Source organism: Dermacentor variabilis, chromosome 1 (genome assembly GCF_050947875.1).
Source record: "Dermacentor variabilis isolate Ectoservices chromosome 1, ASM5094787v1, whole genome shotgun sequence".
Classification (NCBI taxonomy): Eukaryota; Metazoa; Arthropoda; class Arachnida; order Ixodida; family Ixodidae; genus Dermacentor; species Dermacentor variabilis.
The window spans coordinates 261,592,732-261,613,426 of NC_134568.1; the positions used below are offsets into that span (position 1 = coordinate 261,592,732).

Sequence of the window (20,695 nt, forward strand, 5' to 3'; positions counted from 1 at the left end):
TACTATAAAACAGCCCCAGAAAACTTAAAGCAGTCTCCACAGTGCTCCAAGCAACTACTGAGCTGAGGTATAGTTAAACATGTAAACGCTGCGTCACATTACAACATAATGCAGACAAGACACAGCACTAACTCCCAACTAAAGGTTTATTGTGCCTGTGCAAATATAAATCTGTGCGATGACACTACATCAGAAAGGGGAAAACATACCAGTCAAATGAAGTCAACCATAAATTGACACCACCAGTCATGGAAAATGCATAGCAAACACAATCCAAAGACAAACGGTTCACAACGACATGGCGACTTCATTGAACAGTGGGCAAACAAAGAAAGCATCAGATGGACCAAACGTTTTGAGAGGGCGCTGACATCGGGGGTTGGAAATGAAGGTTCTTTATACCATATTCACAACTGCTTATGAATTCTTCAAGTATGAGACTTTAAGAATGCTGTTTCAAGTAATCTTTTTTAAATTAAAAAGAGCAGGCTCACTGATTAACATTAACATAAACTGGTAGACTGACCTAGACATGTAATTTCTTTATGTCCATTGCATCATACACATGAAATATGAGTAGTGCCTTGAGAAAGCTACAAATATCCCATTTTTAATGTCACTTGCTTGCATAATTTTTTTTTATTGTCCTAGACCATACTGAATAGAATGCAGAAATGCATAATAAATAGTATGTTCAATATTTCAAGGAAAGTAATGTTTTGAACCATTTATGATGCCAACAGATCAACTAAGGTCATCACTAAGCAAAAGATTCTGTTTTAAACACATGACAGTTTTGAGAATCATGACTACCAATACTTGGACAATTGACAATTTATAATTAAGGCCTTTTTCAAACCTTGAACCTTCAATTCTTTATGTACTATCATTCCTTCCAATTTAAACAGTATGCTTCATGCGTGTGCATGGTTGTCAAACTAAATATTTGTGTTCTGCTCAATTTTTCCGATTCCATTTGCCAAGTTGTTCTTTCAAAATCTTACATTTCTGAACCAGCAAGAAATTCATTAGCTGTACATATTTAAGCAGCCCACAATATTTCCTGTGCCTGTGAGGTAAATAATGTTTTTGAGGATGAATCCTTTAAGAAAACAATCTTCAATTTTGATCAAGTTTCTACCATAAATTACTATATAGAGGGACCTTGAAGTTACACATCTTAATGTTCCCTCAGAGAAGATCCTAACTAAAACACTCGAAAAAATTTTAAAACATTGTATGGCATGTGTCAGTTTTTGTTACCAGGAATCTACACTATTATTCCAAAAAGTGCATGTTCTGCAAAAAAGTACGCATACTGTTTTCGTTTCAGGTGCTATGAAAAGAAAAGGAAAAAAAATGTTTCTTTTTAAATATAAAATGTTCAGCTACTTTAGAAAGAACAAAGTACTACTATAATATTTCCATGTCTGTGTGATATCAAGTAATTTACCAGTGCCTATTGCCACATATGCAAGTTACAATTGACCAGAAAACACTTGTATGGAGGATTATAGATGTAATTTCATTAAATGTCCAGAGCCACGCTTATAACATACAAAGATTCTGCTCTGAAATCAAATGCGCTGGACATCGTAGCCATAAAATTACTTCATGGATCTCATGCTGGTCAGTGGTATCAATAAAAGCATAGCTAAACATGCCTGAAATCAGTCAGGAATTCTATTTGTAGCATAGTCACTCTTTGTTACAACAAAAATGGGTTATGATTAACTAATGCATATGACGAAGTAATTTTAATTCCCCCAGGGCCAAACAATGAAATCTTCCTTACCTCAGTAAGGAGGCCTTCATTGTGGTGAGGCCACCTTATGCCACTCAAAGCTTCCTTACTGAGGGGCCCTCAGTGAAGGTTTCCTTGCTGCTTCCTCAGCGTAAGGTAGCTCCGAAGCTACCTTCATGCGTCCTTACACCACCTTGGCTCTGAAAGAACGCTTCACCTGACTGCTTAGCCATGTGACGTTTGCTTGCGCATGTGCGCTGTCGCTTGCCTGCAGAGAGGCGTGAGCATGGTACGTCTTGCCAGGCATCTTCATTTCAGTCACAAGTTCGGCATGAGTAGCGTTCCTAGGCGTTGCACGACGCTGGAGTGCCAGCGTTGCTGGAGCCCATCAAGTTTTGCGCTATAATGTCAGTCAGTCAACAAACTTTATTAAGGTCCTAAGGAACTACTATATTGAAGTTGCGGGCTGCTCCCACATTGGGGCCGGAAGACCATGGTCATCCGCCCGTTCGTGGGCCCTTTGGACAGCCCTTAGTTGGCCCTGGGGATTGCCGCTTTTAAGGGCCCCTTCCCAGTCAGCTTGTTTATTAAAAGATGCATTTTGTAACGCAGAGCATTGCCAGAGCATGTGTACTAACGAGCAATAGTCTTCATTGCACTCGGGGCAGTGTGGGTCGATGTCCGGAGCAAAGCGGGTGAACTTTCCTCTCGAAGGGAAAGATCCCGTTTGTAACATTCTCAATGTGGAAGATTGAGGTCTAGTTAGCTGTGGGTGTGGGAGCGGGAATTGCCTGCGCCCAAGCTGATAGTGTTTAACTATTTCATTAAAAGAGAGTAGAGGGTCAGAGTTATGCTCACAATCCCGACTGCTTAGCGTATCAGGACCATTGCGGAATGTTAGACCTCATGCCTGGTCATGAACTAGCTCATTCGCGTTGGGTTTGCTGGGATGTACAGGCGCCGACAAAAGTGGTATACTCCACGCAGCGGGAGCCGGAGCAACGGCAAACTGCATCGCAACGCCATCTACAGGCAGCATCTGGGATCGAGACAACCAATGGGTGCCCTTTATTATCTGCAGGCATGTCGCTTGACTCGTGTCAATGTTTCGCACTTCAGCTTGCCAAAATGCCGAGCGACGCCGCTGCTCTGGCTCCCACTGCGTGGAGTATACCACTGTTGTCGGCGCCTGTACATTGGTTCCCATGTGCGCCGGGAACCATGCGATAGTGTGAACAGCGTCAGGCGGTCTTTGCTTGATTATAGCCACCGCCTCTTTTGAGATTAGGCCAGATAGAAAGGCTCGTATGGCTGATCTCGAGTCTGTAGATGTAAGGCCGCGAGGGGTCATTCATAGCTAGCGCGATGGCAGCCTATTCAGCCGCCGCTACCATGGTGTGTCTTACCAAGGCTGCATTAAGAATTTTCCCGCGAGGATCAGCTACAACGGCTACAAATGAATCTATGCGCCCACACTGGGCAGCATCTGCATAGGTAGTTAATTGCAGGAATTTTGTGGGTACAGTCAATGAGAGAGCAGGCTAGTGCCTTGCGTCTAGCTGCATTATATTGGGGGTGTACATTCTGAGGGAAATGCCTAACTTGAAAGGTTGCCCTAACGGTGTGAGAGAGCATGATGGCATTCTCGTCAACGGCCAAGGGGGCCAGACCTACGGACATTTATATGCTTCTGCCTGCCTTCGAAGACGAGAGACTGATGATTTGTGCCATTCTTTGTGCTTCAATTACCTCTGTCAGGGTATTATGAACCCCTAATTGTAGGAACTTCTCCGCGCTGGTGCTAGTGGAAATTCCCAGCATGTGTTTAATGCTTTTTCTCATCAGCGCATCAATTTTGGCCTCCTCTGAGCGGGACCAGTTAAGCGCCGATGCTACGTAGTTTATGTGACTCATGAGGAACGCATGATACAGCCTAAGGAGATTGCTCTCACTGAGGCCACCTCTGCGGTTCGAGACTCTTGTGATTAATCAGAGCATGTTTTCCGTTTTTGCCTTGATGCGGACAACAGTTTTATTGTTCCCTCCCTTTGCATTTAGGATCAGACCTAGAATCCTGACCGATTCGACTCTAGGGATCATCTGACCAGATTCTGTGTATAGGTTAACAGGAATCTGTTCGAGAGGGGTAGAGTGTCTCTTGCCCTTGCAATCCAGTCAATAAAGCAGTAGTTCTGACTTTGATGGTGACTCCACGGCCCCCTCGGACCCCCCCACCGCTCCAAACGGTGATGTCGTCCGCATAGAGCGCATGATTCACGCCCTTGACCCTAGCCAGCCTTTCCAAGAGGCCTTTCATCGCTATATTGAAAAGGAGGGGTGAGATTACTGCACCCTGCGGAGTGCCCTTAGCCCCTAACTTGAACTCTTCGGATCTTAGTTGACCGATTTTAATAGTGGCTTTACGGTCCCTTAAGAAAGAGCTGATGTAACAGTCAAAGCGTTTCCCTAAGTTTAGGTGCGAGATGGATTCCAGAATGAATCTGTGTGTGATGGTGTCAAAGGCTTTGGCGAGATGCAACGCCAAAATGCCCCTGACATCCCTGGTGTTCACGTCGATTATCTGGCTTTTGATGAGAAGCATGACATCTTGCGCGGATAGAGTGGGCCTGAAGCCTACCATGTTATACGGAAACAGTTCTTGTTCCTCGATGTATCTCGTTACTCTCTCATGGAAGACGTGCTCAGCCACCTTGCCCATGCAGGACGTGAGCGAGATTGGCCTAAGGTTCTCAGGTGCGAGTGTTTTACCTGATTTTGGGATAAGGACCACAGAGGCCGTTTTCCAGTCCTCTGGGACCGAGCCAGTTTCGCATGTGCGGTTGATCTGTTCCGTAAGCTTCTCAATTGCTTTCTCATCGAGGTTACGCAGGAGTCTGTTGGAGATGCCATCCAGCCCGGGCACCGAGAGGCCATTTAGCTCATGTAGCACCTTTCTGACTTCCGCTGTAGTCACCGGGGCATCAAGCTCCTTTATGGGTTCACCTGTATACTCTGGGTAGTCCTCGTGCCCCGTGGGGCCTATGGGGAGGTACCTGTCTGCTAGGCTCTGAAGTATGTCTACATCTGTTAGCCCCTTTCCTTTAAGATGGTGAATTATTCTATCAATAGCTAGGCACTGATTGCTTTTGGATTGTGAGTCATCTAACAGTTGCTTCAGGAGGTTCCATTTGCCTCCCGTACGCATCTGTCCGTCAACTGCCGAGAAAACCTCGTTCCATTGCTGCTTGCTCACCTCTTGACAATACGCTTCGATTTCACGATTTAACAAGGCTACTTTCTTACGCAGCCTCCGATTGAGCCTCTGCGTTTGCCATCTGGCGAGTAAGGAGTTTTTGGCCTCTACCAGGTGCGCCAAGTGCGCATCCATCCTGTTGACTTTTAAGTCAGTTTCGACTGTTTTAGTAACAGCCTTGACGTCCTCTTTGAAAGATCTTCGAAGGACTCGTACTCTTCCAAGTCCTCTCCCCGGCGTTTACAGAAGGCGAATGCCCTAAGGGGGCTGCGGCCACTTCCAGAGAAATCTCCACAATAAAATGGTCACTTCCCAGGTTTTCTTGCTTATTAACGAAGGCCAGATCTGGCATGGTGTCCCGCGAGACTGCGTTACTGATGCGCGTCGGAAACTGGGTCCGTAACTAGCTCTAATGAGCAGTTTGTAACCGCTTGAAGTAGATTTATTCCTTTAGGGGAGTGTCTCACATAACCCCATGCCTGATCCACCGCGTTGAAGTCTCCAGCTACCACAAGTGGAGCATCCCTTGCTTTTGCCGCCGCCTTGGCTATAATCGACAAGAATGCCTGGCGACGGTCTCTCGGGGAACTGTAAATGTTTAAAATGAAAACGCTGTTTTCAAGCCAGCTGCTGGGAATTATTTCAATAAGCATTACCTCCGCCCTCGTGTTGCCCAACTGCAATTTGTGCTCTTGAAAGGAGCACTTCTTCGCAACTAGGACCGCCAGGCCGAGTTTGCCCTCTTTGGTTGCCGAGATAGCTCGATAACCTGGAAATGACGAAATTTCAGTTCTAGTTTCCTGTGTGGCCCGCCATTCTTTAGGCTTGAGAGTGCCTCTAGGACGCTACCTGTAGCTTCTCTAGCTGCCGCTCGAGCGACTTTTATACTCACTAGTTCAGCGCGCTTAGTTTGCACGTTTTCTAGAACTTAGACACTAAAGAGCCGCATTTGATTGCCCTTGATCAATTCATTCACGGATTTTTGTAAACGGTTCAGCAAGCGTTGCATCGCTGCCTCCATCGTGGCAGTTTCTTTGGCTGCCTCCTGTGAGGACGTGGTCCTATGTTTAGCAGTATGCGCCTGCGCTTCTCCGTTTGCCGAAGAGGACTCTTGCCTTTGTTGAAGGTTTGCTTGCCGAAAGGCCTCGAAACCGGCCTTCATCTTTTGGATTTCTGCCTTGAGGCTAGCATTTTCTTGCAAGCGCTGTGTTACTCAGGGGTCTTCCCTATGCTCTGGCAATGTTACCTGCGTTACCTTTTTTGGCGCCTTGTCCGTCTTGGGCTTGACTCGGTCCACTCATGAGGGTCCTTCCTGGATGGGTGCCCGGGATTGGGAATGCCCCTTGCAGCGGGAAGGTCCTCTGGAGTGGGAGCGGCCCCTGAAGCAAGACCGGGGTCGCCCTCTGGAGAGGCTGCATTGATGAGCCGCTGGCGTCAGCGAATGCGCACGTCCAGGCGCGCTTGTCAGGCTGGAGCCACGTGAACGAACTTCCTGGGCCGCCTGCGACTTCTTGGCACGCCTGCGCCGGTGTCGTCTTTGTCGTACTATGTAGGGCAGCTGGAATCGCTGCTTGCACTTGCGGTCCGCAGTGAGGTGAGGACCCCCACAGATGGAACACTTTGGCGTGCACTGATGATCTTCGGCAGGGGAGGCTACACCGCATCCCCTGCATTTCTTCCAGCTTGGGTTCGGGCACACATCAGCTCGATGTCCCAAATCACCACAGTTGTAACACACTTCCACTTGTCTTCCGTATAGCGTGCAGGGCAGCATACCCGCGCCACACATGACGTAGTTCGGCACTCTAATACCTTCGAAGAGCACCACTACCATCGTAGTAGTCTTGATGCGTCTCACCTCGAGTGCTTTCGGGTTCCGTTGGTTGACAATCATTGTCCGCAGCTGAGCATCGCTGAAGTCGGCGTCAACCCTGTGAACGACTCCCTTGCATGTGTTGTCCAAGGCGGCTAAATAAGCTGCCACGTTGTACTTGCCTTCCTTGAGGTGTATCTGCTGAACGCACGCATAGACACGCACGTTCTTCCTCGCCGGCGTAGAAATGACGAGAATGTTCTGAGCAGCGTTGGGGCAGATGATGTCTCCACCCACTTCGTCCGGAGCTAAGGCCGCCGCCATGGCCAAAGCTTGGGCTAGTCAAATCGTACTGACTTTCTTAACGTCGAGGCCTCCTCTTGGTCTGATGATGATGCGTATATGGTTCTGAGGCATTTTCGGGAGTCTTGAGGCATTCACGAGCTGCTTCACCGTGCTCTGTCGAATGGCAGTGCGGCGGCCACCTTTCCCGCCATTGTGAGTCTCCGTGCTGGCCGTCGACTTCGGAGTCTCCGGTCGAGCCTTCTTGTTTCTGCTAACTGCCGTGGTCCAGCCAGGGCAATTCGCTTCATCAGGGTCGATCTCGACTCCTTCCACCATCTCAACTTCAGGCATTTTGCCCTACAACGCCGAGTAGGCCGTGGCTTACCACGGACGCCGCGCTAGGCTGCGTCCGGTAGGGTGAGCCGCCGAACACCGTGGTCGGTAGTTCAAAGTCTCTCAAATTGTCGAAAAGCTCACCTATCGACAAGAGTTTGGTATGGGCTGGTTCCTTGCTACATACTGCGCCGAATGATGCACAACTTTCCAGGATTTGGCAAAAAAATTGACCAAAATCATTTAAAGAAGCAGGAGCCGAGGTTTGCGCGTCCACACTACTCGGCGCCACCTCAGAATCTCGCGCTATAATGTGGTATGTTTTTACGTTTAATATACAAAACTAGAAAAAAGTGTGCACGCGTCTCTATATTAGCACTTCCATTTAAAAATTACGCGACTATACAACATCTATTTATTGAATAATTGTGTTAGCGTATAGCTTTTAAGAGATCCTCTTGAACCCAGGCATGCGGCAACCGTTCCTTATGTGAGGACAGGTGAAGGGAGCTTTCAGAGTACGCTTGCTTCCTCCATCAGTCTTTTGTTGTAAGGAGGCCTCACATAATGTTAGGAAGCAGTCGAAGGAAAGAAACATTTCATTGTTTGGGCCCTAGAAATTCCTATAGGAACCCATTTCAATATTCTTATTATGTGAAAATTCCAGTTAAATGAATAGGACAAAATTTTTTGTTCAGATTGACGATTACTGATCACTTTTGTGCCAATAAGGCCAAAATCTGGTGCTCCACACTGCTAGTAACTCATCCGATTCAGAAGTTACAAATTCCCAGAACTGCCAGCCACCTGACAACAAGCCAACCTAGCTGCACTACTGTCAGTGGCCATGTGACAGATGCATGCACACTACACCACAACTGGCTCACACTCCTGACTCCCACACCTCTCTTGCGCTCTGTGCACTCAGCACATTGCATCTTGTTTGAATGTCATGAAATGAAACAAGAACAGCTGAACACATTGCTTGTGCTACGTGAAGGAAGGATACTTCAGTACACGCTGTGCCATCTAATCGTGGCCACGATAAACAGCTGCAAGCACAGTCAACTCATTTTTTTTTTTGCATTGCATTCTGGGACTGTATCTTATAATGAGCCACTTAATTTTCCATTCTTTCTTCCCTTCATCATTGACTCGGACGAATTCACACTGCTATATCTATCGGGCTTGGGCACTCGGCACAACTTTCCCCCTCACACACATACTGATTGTAGTTTTTATGCTTCTGGCTCTTTATGGGAGGAGAGTTACTTGGGCCTCAGGCCTCTAGGGCTCGCTGCTGTCTTACTGAGCAGACAAAATGGGCCACTGGGTATGTGACCTAATAGACATCTTGGGTCACTTGGTATGTGCCCAAACAAAAAACTTCAGCACTGCAGATATATGACACTGGTATGTACCCATTCTTGGTCAATCCCCTGTAATGGATGTGCCAAGGAGACACGGGGAGTATGTGGCCATTAATGTATTAAATCGATAGCACTCCATTGAGAACAGACATCTCTGGATTGAGCGCAGCTGCTTGATGAATGGTGATTGCAACAAAGTTGCAGGGACGATACTATGAATAAGGGGGTTGCTACAGGGTTTAAAGTCGTGTGCTTTAACTGCAATAAGATATACCATATATGCTCATGTAATTGGACAAAAAATCCCCCAAAAAATATATTTAAAAATTACCCGTGTATAAGCTGCACCCTTGACATTCTAGAAGGTTGGCAGTGTTATCTGTTATGCGGCGCAAGAATTTGGAAGCTTCATTTTTTTAATCGGTGGCAAAACAAGGCAGGTGTGCCGAGTTTTTAGCACCTCCAGGTAGCTAAAGCACAGCCTCCGAGATTTAGCAGCTGCCTCTGAAATGCTGCCATCGCTGGTCTATGGGGTGTCACCCTTTATTCCAGGAATAGCCAAGAATAGTCAGAGCCAGTACAAGCGAGTACTGTAGTTCAGTAAGGGCAACTACCACCGAAAATATATTCTTCGTGTAATGGCCACACCCCTGATTTTAACCCTAAATCTTGGAAAAAAAACCTGCAGCCATTATACGAGTATACAGTAAAACCTCGTTAAACCGTACCCGCTTAAACAGTGTTTTCGTTTTAAAAGTAGTAAAGTCAAATCCCTGACTCAGGGGCCATTGAACATAGTGTGTTTTGCATCCGCATAAACCGTACCAGCTTATTGCGGACGTATCGGTTAACACGTAGTGTTTCCACTTTTCGTCACGCAAACACGGCGGTGCGTCGTCTCCATCGGGCGGCCCGGCAGAAGAGCAAGTCTCAGAAATCAGCACAACAACCTCCAAGCGCCCTGTGCATTTCCGCGTTAAGCCACATCAACATCAACATCATTTCGGCGCCGTGCCAGAGAGCATTGTGGCGTCGTGAAAGCGAGAACTTGCGTCATGCCAAAACTCGGATATAAAAGACGCCAGATGCTTACCTTAGAAGAAAAATTAAGACTTCGTTCGTGCTATCGAATGTGATGCAAAAAGTCGCCGCCGGCACGCGACATGGGTCTACTGTTGACTACGGTGTGTGGCATTTCGAATGCGAAGAAGTTGCTCGGCAGTGCTGCTGTGACCGCAAAGAGATGTCGGCTACGAGGTTCGACTTCTCGCCATCGTTGCCTTTGTTGTTGCCGAAGTGTCGCCTAGCGACAGTGATAAGGACGACACGGAAAGTGACAGCATGGACGATTCAGGCCCGACAGTGGCAGAAGCTGCGCGTTACAACAGCCTCACGAATGCAATCGTGGCGACTAGAGCAGCACCACGCAATGAAAAGGTGCCCCGCGACTTCTGAAACGCTACCGCATCCGCACACGGAGAATATGCAACACTAGCGAGGAATCTTCAACGCGAGTGTTTGCCGAGAAGACGGGGCTGGCTGAAAAGCTGGCTCACAGCTTCAGTAAGTTAGAGGCCACTGTCGTCGCTGCTAGGCCGCCACGGCATCAAACGAAAATAACACCTTTGTTGCGTGAAATAAATAAATACTGCATGTTTTTTCCCCTTTCATCGCACTCTCTCCGAGTTCCGTTTTTGACACGTAAGTGGGCGATATCATGCTATTTCGGTTAAGCAGTACTACCGTCTAGTACATACTTTTCCCGAGCTCCGGCCAACTACGGTTTAACGAGGTTTCACTGTATACGGTACTATGTCATATTATTTGGCCTTGTGTTTGGCAGTAAGATTGCCACTTCGTCCGTCTGCTTATGTGCCCATAAGGTTTCTTTTTTGTGGATGGCATGGAGATATACAACAGGTCACACAAGAAAGCTGCTGCTGACACTGATGAGCATCTTCGATTGTTTTTTTTTTTTTTTTGCAAAATGAAACTTACATTTTTCTCTTGCTGCCACTGGCCAATTTGCAGACGTCGCCGAGTAATGATTTCAGCGGCCTCCAATGTCTGTAATTAATAAAACACAATGAAGCCTGCACAGTACACTTACCAAAAGGCTTAAAAAAATGCTGCCAGCACTATTTAATTCAACATACTTTTTAACCTGAATATCAGTACCTACAAAGCATTTGAGCACATACGCTGAAAGGCAAAGCTCAAAATAGCTAGAATTAAAGAGGCTATGATCCAGTTGAGAATTAAACCTTGATTGCGTTTTTACTGGTGGAGCCAATACTGTGTGTGTGTGTGTGGGAGAGAGAGAGAGAGAGAGAGAGAGAGAGAGAGAGAGAGAGAGAGAGAGCACTGCCACAGTAGCAACGAATACGCCTGTGGTGGCTGCTGACTGGTGGCTGGTTCTTGGCGTCTTGTCTCCCCATTTTCCAGTGTTCAAGGCATCGCTTTGTCACTGCAATTGTCACCGACTGTAAAGGCCCTGAGGCTTCATCAAATCCGAGTGTTCTGGCAGGGATGCCCTAGGACGGTTCGTGCTAATGCGATCATATTGTAGCACAATGCACTCTGTTTCTGCTGCGTTCCGACACGCTCGGCACAACATACTACACACCCCTTCATCAAATGCTCTCTGTCGTACGAGTGTATGCAGAGCTCCTGCTCTCGCCTTGAAAAGCAGCAAGCTTCTGACACTTATTGTACAAGTGGACTGGCTAAGCTAAGGATCACAACAGCGCCACCTCTCAGTGACAAATTTAACTACTCTGGATATACAGGGAGTGTGCAATGAGATGGTGGCACAACCCTGGTGGCCACTGAAAGGTTGTCTTGCTTAATAGCTGTAGAGACAGCAAGCGAGACAGCACACACGCTATTTGTGACTTCTCCAACAAAATAAGAAAATAGCTGCATCCTAAAAAGTACAATACAGTTTTTGTTAGTACTGCAGTGACTCAATAAGGACTGAGAGTTTTGGCACTGCACTTTATTTGTAATGGGACCCTGCTTATCAGTATTCTGTTATTTACAACTCAATCTTAACATGATTAGGGATGGGTAATGACAGAGAATTTCTGTAGGCTAATGACCTGGGCTTTCTGCTTTCTCTACTATACATGTTGATTTATGATGACTCTGAGCTAAACTATGTGTGTAAACAAAAACTGTCCGGCATTACATGGTTTGCCATGTGCATGCTATATATTGGGAAATTTAAAATTGCAGTTTTTTGCTTAGAGAACTGCTATCCAGCCCTTTCAAAAATGACATACTGCAAAAGTTGAAGAAATGAGCCTAGAATTTATAACTCCCTTTAAGTTTATATTATCTATTACAGCTGCCAGAGAGCTAAGGTAGTGCAGTGCCATCAATTAAGGCAAATAGACACTGAGTAAAAGTTTATGATTACAAGGTTTCACACAAAGTATGCAGGTGTTACGCTTGCTTGTTGCTTGCTACAGCTATATCAAACATATTTCCATGACTAACTTGGCTATCCTATACCATTGCAATGTCTGCATGCAGATGAAATGCCAGCTATTTTGAATACATATATAGAAAAAGCGCAGCTACGAAAGTCTGCTCAACAGAGGCACACTCATATTCACTTGATGAATATATAATGCAGTCCCTGCAGCCAGCAAATGACGTGAAATAAGCAAGGACAGCGGGGCAAAACTTTGCTGGCAGTGTCAAATGTGCATGACTTTACTTTCGGAGCCATGCCTGTCGTCGCATTGACGCTACATATTGTGCGTGCCACAAGCACTGCATTGCACACTTCCTTTTGCTAGTCTGCTTCAATGCTGCAGCAGTTTGCACTAGCATAGCTTTGCGCTCGTCACACTTTAGTGTTCCAAGGCTATGCTAGGAGTGAGGCACATAAAACTGACAACATATATTAACCTGATCACAAGCACCTACTGCTTGTTTTAAGAATACAATAAGGTAATATTGAAGCAATAGATGTTACCCATACAAAGCTCTTTGGATGCCTGAAACCGGTTATGCTCGGATGACTGGCTTCAAATATTGCGGCACAGTATAAGTAATGCCATTGCCCGTAGACGCCGACTTTTCTGATGCTGATGCATGCGAAAGTGACTGAGAATATTACTGGCGGCATTTCGGAAAGGCTCCATGTGGTCTATGGGCGGCCAGTGGGCTTCTATGTTCATGATTTCACTTATCTCGAAATTCTGCTTATCACAACATTTCTAGCAGTTTTTACAGCATCGAGTTAATGGGGTTTTATCAATGCGACTGCAACCCAGCAATTCCATCAGTCATTTAAAAGCGTGCTGCAAAAAATTTTAAAGTTGCAAAATGTATTTCATGGCTAAAATGGAGGTGCAACAATACCTTGCTAGCGGACACTTCCAAAACACTGTCAAAGTGTCTTGGCGACTTTTGTGGTGGTGGTGTAGGCATCAGTTCTGTCCCTTCAGTCCCTTCATTCTTCGGCAGGTTCTGCAAATAAGGTACAAATTATGTTGCAGAACACCAGCAATATCATTTCAAAAAGAAATGAAACTGCCTTTTGACATCATTGGCTGTGCTATTACATGAAGCCCTGGCCTGTTTTAACTGTGTCACCATGTGCATAAAACTAGTCACATCCCTTGTTGGCATGCCTACTTCTGGCAGAGTGTGGTGCGCTCACCACTGAAGCTACATGGATGATGCAGCAGTGATTGCACTATTCTAGGTCTTTATGGCCATGATGTGCCAAGTCTTGGTAGTCTGTGAAAACCTTGCCAATACTTTTTCTTATGCGGCTGTCGGCATAAAACACACAAAACTAGAATAAAGAAGCACTTGCCTGAGCACCTTTCCACACTGCCTGCAACACCTACCATGTTTGGTGAATGGAGCAATGAGGAACACAGTGTATGTACACAGGAAATTTCTCTGCGAAGATGGCAATGTGACAACACAAACTAGCCTTCTGCCACTTAGACTGCCTGTGTCTGTCAGCATGGGGTACAATACTGGGCACATTACACAAGTCAAGCCAGCATTTCTTTGCAGAATGAACACACCTACCTACCAACCTTCCTGAATACATCTTATTTCGTGAACACATTAGTTTCCTTCAAACCCCAACCTGTTCCTGCAATGATGACACTGTCCCATCAAATAAGGGTTTGCTTCGTAGTTTTTTTCACAACCACATTTTATGTATTACTTGCAATAAGCAGCTTATGAGAGAAGATGGAAAAGATTAACACGCATTTAATTAATTTTACGATTTCAGAAAAAACATTTTTGTTACCTACTGAATGGCTGTGGTTGGTTCTCAGCAATGAACATGCATTTTGAAAGCAAATCAACACATTAAATGCCTTTAAAAAATGCATTGCATCTGTCCTTGCAATCCAGAATGCAGTAAGTTTTTAATTTTAATTTCAATTTTCAATTTATTTATTTGTAAAAATACAGAAAAATTACATGTGCGTAGCATACATAAGGAGGTCCCATAGTCAAAGACTGTATCGGGACCTCCTGTTAAAGGCACTTATGACGGTATACAATGTTTAAAGCAACAGTAGTACAGATGAGAGCTAAGAGTAATATCAAAACATGTTTATGGCATATGAGTAATAAAATAAGAACACTTGTTACAGCACAACAATATAAAAAAACAGAATAAAATTAGAAATATAATGGACAATATCCGTAAGTATTTATTATGTATGCTTTTAGTTCTCTTTTAAATTGGTATAAAGTTTTTGCATTTTTGATTTAGGTGGTAGAGTATTCCAAAGCGATATCGAAGAAAATTCCGCAGTCTGTTTACCATAGTTCGCACTTTATGAGAGGAAAATTATTATTGAGTGCAAACCTAGTGCGAGTATGAGCTATCAAGTCACAAGGTGAGAAGCAGATCGATGGCAGTTCCTTAGTCACATATTTGTAGAATATATATTTGGTGAGTTCTGAAATGGTTAGGATGCTGTTTCCATGTAGTAGTGATTTTCCATTTGCAAAGCATGAACTACTTGTAATAATTCTTATGGATTGGTTCTGGATTACCTGGAGGGATGCCAAGTGAGTGTTATAAGTGTTACCCCAGCATATTATGCCGTAGTTAATATGAGAGTGAATGAATGAGTGGTATAGCAAGATTAATGTATTATGTGTAAAGTAGGGACGAGTTTTAATTAGAACACGAATACCGTATGCTATTTTCTTTTTTATTTGAGAAATGTGATCTTTATATTTCAAGCTGCAGTATAGAGAAATCCCAAGGAAAGATGAGCATGGACAGGGAGAGAGAGAGTGTGAGCCAAAAGATAAAGAAGGGAAGGATGCCGAATGTTGTTGATGTGAGGAAAATTTTCTTTTTGTGGCATTAATAGATAATAGGTTAGCATTGCACCAACTTAAAACATTTTCTAGATCAGTATTTAACTTGTTAATAAGAAGTGACATGTTTTTATCACAGGCAAATATGGTAGTATCAATACTTTGTAAAAAGAGAAATAGGCACCAAGCTTAGTTTGTGAAGTCGTCAAGCATCCATATCACAAAGGTTTGAGCAAAAGTAAGCCAATAACTAGTAGGCTTTAATCCAGCACAATTATAGACTTCTGAAGATATGTTTACAAATAGGATCAAACCACGGGGATATGCAAAGATACTACTAGGAATTTAAATGGCTGTGCACAATCTGCAGAGACAGCTGTCTCGCAATAAGTTTTGCATGTGAGCTATTTCTGCCGCAATAGACAAGGGAAATGACCTCGTCACTCCTGTAACTTGTTCGATATGCGAGTACAAAGCATACAATGGAGATTTCAGGCACTGCATGATGCACATAAAGGAAACAGAGCACTGAAACACGCTGAAAAAATTTGCTGTTCCAAAACGATGCAAGTGCCAGGTCGTAATTATTCATAAAAAGATGCGTCTTACATAACATGAATCGTCCGGTTACTGTAGGTTAACGAAGTGCAAGTTCCTTTTCATGGTCTGCAAGGAAATATAATAATGCTCATATTTCTTATATTTCTTCCTGTGTGCCCACTGACTCCAACAAATGAACTCAGCTCAGTTGCCGATGACATGCAACATGCCATGTGTCGATGCAGCGATATGGTTATGGCTGTCCGACTGCTTCTGGGGTGTTGAGACAGGTTCAAGCACACTGAACACTGGCTACAGGGCACCACCATTGGTTACGGAGTCGTCAATGTGGTCGCTCCTCTAATTCCCCACGCACGCTGATACGACCGCGTAATAAGCGGCGAAAGACTCGGCGTTTGACAAGACATCGTTCATAATGCTCATTCATAAGGAACAGCACAACAACCTAAATGTGGCTGTTACAAAAAAGGACAGGAGGACAAATATCGCGTTCCGAAGCATGTGAAAGGGCAGCGTGTACGTCGCTGAAACCAGAACACTTCATGCATTCCCAAATTTCAAATTCAGAATAACATGGCACATGCAGCAACCAGCAGGGACAGCGAATAGCTAGTCAGGTAACTAATGTGGACGAGACGCTTCTAAAAAATGCATCCCTGGACGGTCATAACTTGCACACCTACGACGCCCATTGTGATAACTTTTCATATAAGGGCAAAATCAGAAATACTGCTCTAGCAGATGAGAGAAACTTACCGCTGCCTTGGCCAAGCTTTTTTCATATTCTATTAACAGTTCCTCACAATCCAACAGGTTCTTCCTAGGTTCCCAAGTATCTTCACTCGGACCGAAGTTTTTCCACCTTATAAGATACTCTTCAATTTTCTTTTTGCCCTGGCCACGGATCCGGTGCTTTAGTATCTTCTCCACCTATTTAAGATTTATAGAAGAAAGTGGCATTGCAATATAACAGGCGAAAACAGCTGTCCGCTATGCACACTGTAACAGGGAATTCAAACGGAACGCACATAAAGGCGCGCCGAATTTGACAGCGTACTACCTCATAAACATCTGCTTCGTCAGAACCGGACATCGTACAAAACACTGCAAACTGCTTTGTACTTCAGTCGAGTAAACACAGTTGACGCTGCTGCGCAAAATCGGAACTCAAACAAACGATTTCTTCTAACAGCCACAAACCACAGCGTTCATCTGTTTAGCCTCTATCGTCGTTAGTAGTCGCCAGCATCGTTAGCGTCACACGCGGTTGCCCTTGGTTGTCAAGGCCACCATAGGTGTTCTGTGGGCCAATGGCCAAAGTTAATTTCTTTTCATACAGCTTCTCTATGGTTTTTCCCCCATGATCCAAGAACGCATAGACTGCATACATTACCCTAACAGTAACGTTAAATTTGCGTTAAAAGCACTCCGGAGTGACAAATCACAAAAGGCGTCATAAAATTAGTGCGCTGGGAGTGTACGTTTATGTTTCCTTATGTAAAATTTTTGCTAAAATTTTTTGTAGGTATTTAATCAAAAAAAGCTCAGAATTTTACAAAATTGTAAATTTTGTAAGTCTAATTCAATTTTTTATGTCGAAATTCATGCTTCCTTCACTCCCAGCGACGGTTCCCAAAGGCTATGCTTTTGATCATGGCATGGCGCGCGTCATAGTACGTCATGGCCGCCATATTTTAGACAGGTATGATTTAGACATAGCCTCCTAGATTAGAGGCTATAATTTAGATTAATCCAGACATTTAGATCCCTCATAGATCACTGGCAGAGCCAATCCAAACCAACGTGCAAAATGGCAGGCAATCAAAGGCGCAACAAGGTGTCGGGTGCTATGAAATGGGATGCTGCTACTGCGAAACAGACATCTACAGGTCGGAAACCTCTTGGAGAACCTATGTCTGTCCCACAGGTTCTTGTAATGGTAGGACTGCACCTGTGTCGTCGTGTGGTGGTGGTTGAACCGCGTGTTAAAGTGCCCCTGTACCTTGGTGTATTGCTGATCGGGTCCGTGATGTGCGACTTCTTCCCCATTCCGCGTACTTACCTGTCGCGCAAGGACAACGTGTTTAATACGTATTTCGTCAAGGTCGCCTGGGGATGGACACTCATCACGGTGGGACTGTTCGTAGCCGTCTCAAGTTGGGTATACTGTTGCGGTGATCGCGCACTTGTCAGGCGGCATTTGAGTCGTCTCGCCGTCGGCACGGCTGCGTGGTTCTTGACGACGAATTTTTTTGTAGTGTTTGAAACGTACACGGGCCGGTGTACTGTTGACAAACACGGAACGAGGGAAGCATGCTTTAGGGCTGGTCAGCGTTGGTTTGGATTTGACATTTCGGGCCATGCGTTTCTGCTCATTTTCTGCAACCTAATGATTGCCGAAGAAGCACGAAGTTTCTGTGGCTGGGAGAGGATTGGAGACTTGCTTAGAAATGAGAAGTACGATGATGACAGCCCTCTGAAGGAGCTACCAGCCGAGCAGCTGCGCCTGCTGCATGACGCGTACCCACGGCTGACGCCATTTGTGCGCCTGCTGTTCGTGGCTTTGACATACCTTTCGCTTCTCTGGGATTTGATGCTTGTGTGCACAGTGCTATATTTTCACAGCATGGCCCAGAAAATACTTGGCGGCGTAATAGGCATTGTGGAGTGGTACATGCTGTATCGCGTTTGGTACACTATGACTTGGTCTCCGGGCCTTCCTGGAAAAGGACTTTTCAAGTATCGTGACGTCCAAAGGAAGAAAACGCAAGGGTCACGGAACTGAGCAGTTGTCTAGTGTTTGCACGTTGACTTACCCTCGTTACATCAGGTGTGCCTCCATCAACCGACATCATTGGTGACGGGTATTTAGTATCAAACCATCTGGAAGTACGAGTAGACTTGTGCAAGAAAGACGGTGAAATGCACAACACGCGGAAGCCTGAAGCAGCCGTAGGTGTTACTGTGATAATTGGAAGCGTGTTGCATTGCTACGTGGAAGTGCTTGTATTTGTGCACGCATATCTTGCAACAACGGAAAAAAACAAAACAAAATTCAGTTCAACAGCTGGTCAACTTTCCCAATGTTGTTGAACTTTCTTTTGATGTTTTAAAAAGAATATGCTGTTTGTATACACACTTGTTAGCAAACAGGCGCCCATTACAGTACCTGTTTGTTAACTTGCCCATGTATTTTTTGTGTGCGCTGTAGTTTAACAATGACAGAAGTTGGTGCTTTAACAGCTGAAGTTTACAGAAGATGTGTGTGCTTCTTTTCATTCATTGGCAAATCCTTGGCCATAGTGCCTTGCCTTGGAGAATTCTGCTTCCATCACCCAGGGCACTTATCTGCTGCCTTAAAAAATTCTGGGCACAAATTCTCGCTGCTATGAGAATAGGCACTGATAAAAATGTATAGAACAGCGTATTTTATCTGGAAGTCCTGTTTCTCTGAACTGAATTTAATGCTGTCATGTTAACTACGTTGTACTTGGAGCAGTGGTGTCATTACTAGATCATAATTTAATGCTGTCTTTGCAAACTTGTGCTTAGTATAAAAAATGTATGCAGCTTTCTCATAACTCAGAGCGAGCATTAGTAATTGAGCATTTGTTTTTACATAAATTGCATTTCATTTGGAGGTAGAGAAGTTTGACATGTAATTTAAAAAAAAAATGCACATCCATTAAAAACTAAAGTCTGTGGTGTCATTCAATGTTGTTAGTGCTGTGGCTCAAGCAGGAGACAAATTGAAAAGGTAAGCAATGCTTTCAATTGTGATTTTCTCCACTATAAAGCCATCTCATTCTGTGAAACAGGTGCTCATATGGTTCTAAATGGGATGTACCCATCAGTGCACTTCGAAATATCGAATGGCAAACCCTTTACGTGGTCTGGTTGTTAGGTGATGATCAGTGGTTTGCAATATTAAACAGTGTCTGCACAAAGCAAGAGAGAATGATGTTCATTGTAGCCCAGTTCAGTAGTTTCGCTGCATTTTTCAGCCTACTATATAGAGCTCTTGCACTGTCTTTGCACAATAAGGCCCCTTTATCCAGACTGTCAACTGGGCACTCCCTGTTGTTACATTGCTGGCCTGCACTGGGTTGAAGCAAGTGCTATGGGATGCTGATCTGTACAAAAGTGTTTAGTGGTAGCCATGGGATTTGAACCCTTATATTCTGGGTTCAGAAGCATATAGGTATCTTTCATCTCCCTTCACTTGCTGCACTAGTTAAGAAGTGCAAGCCAGCAATTATGCAAGCTGTTTTCGGGAGACAATGTGACTATGTGCTTGTCGACTTATTGCATTGAGGCCCGAGTGTTTCACAATGCTCCTTAGTTAAAGCACAGAATGGGGCAAGTATGTATAGTGCCTGGATGATTGATTATCAGGACATGTTTGTAAGGCTTACAGCTCACCAAATTCTATTCAGTTGGATTACTTTCTTGTATGCTGTTTTCTTGGGTGAACAAGTTGCATGAGTGATCGCCATTTTGTTGCACCATGCACTGCTGCGATGGGCATTCACAGTGAGAATCAAAACGGACTGGATTTCTTTGTGCATATTCATTCTGAAGGGTTATCCAGATACCTGTGGCAGATGACACTGCTCATCTGTTGTTGCACTTTTCTTGGGTTACTCGTGCAACAAGGCACCTTGCATGACACAAATTTTTGGTGCTGTTGAGCACTGGTGCAGCAAGTGCAGCCACATCCAAGCACCCTTTTCTGGAACACCATTTGGTTTCAGTACAAACACAGCCACACAATTCTATATACAAACTGTCAGCAGGGCCTTATGTTAGTGCAGTTGCTACTTAAAAAAAAATTTTTACTGTCATGAATAGCTGCAGATCATTGGACGGTGACAACAAAGCAGAGAGCAGCACTGTGCTGTAAGGTTGAAGAAACAAAACATGGTGTAATGAAAAGACAAATCTGCCCAAGATAAACACTTTTGGTGGCAGTCTTGTTGCATCAACACTCAACAATACAAGATACTTTGCAATGA

At 44.7% G+C, this 20,695-nt stretch overlaps 2 protein-coding genes across 4 annotated transcripts in view; one reads left to right on the plus strand and one right to left on the minus strand.

Annotated features, from left to right (window-relative positions):
* Positions 1-17,026, minus strand: part of LOC142563705 (uncharacterized) — a 77,788-nt gene extending 60,762 nt beyond the window's left edge. The window contains exons 1-6 of one of the 3 annotated variants that reach the window (XR_012824394.1): positions 16,741-17,026; positions 16,437-16,610; positions 13,173-13,280; positions 10,797-10,865; positions 5,654-5,766; positions 5,475-5,585 (exon numbers count right to left, since the gene is read on the minus strand). Coding sequence is in view for 2 of the 3 variants with exons in the window: in XM_075674304.1 (XP_075530419.1) it covers positions 5,713-5,766; positions 10,797-10,865; positions 13,173-13,280; positions 16,437-16,610; positions 16,741-16,773 (438 nt within the window). In the remaining variant the exon portion in view is untranslated. Of the gene's footprint in view, positions 1-5,474; positions 5,586-5,637; positions 5,767-10,796; positions 10,866-13,172; positions 13,281-16,436; positions 16,611-16,740 lie in introns of those variants that run through there. The other 2 variants (XM_075674304.1, XM_075674313.1) reach the window with 2 other exon arrangements.
* A 437-nt stretch (positions 17,027-17,463) lies between these two features.
* On the plus strand, positions 17,464-19,390 carry Fitm (acyl-coenzyme A diphosphatase Fitm). The gene has a single exon (XM_075674323.1). It carries the CDS (start codon positions 17,491-17,493, stop codon positions 18,463-18,465), a length of 975 nt encoding a protein of 324 aa, XP_075530438.1. The 5' UTR covers positions 17,464-17,490; the 3' UTR covers positions 18,466-19,390.
* The last annotated feature ends 1,305 nt before the right edge of the window (positions 19,391-20,695 follow it).

Bases quoted from the DNA above. Each gene is read 5' to 3' on its own strand.
- Fitm (XM_075674323.1), top strand. From the start codon at position 17,491: ATGGCAGGCAATCAAAGGCGCAACAAGGTGTCGGGTGCTATGAAATGG.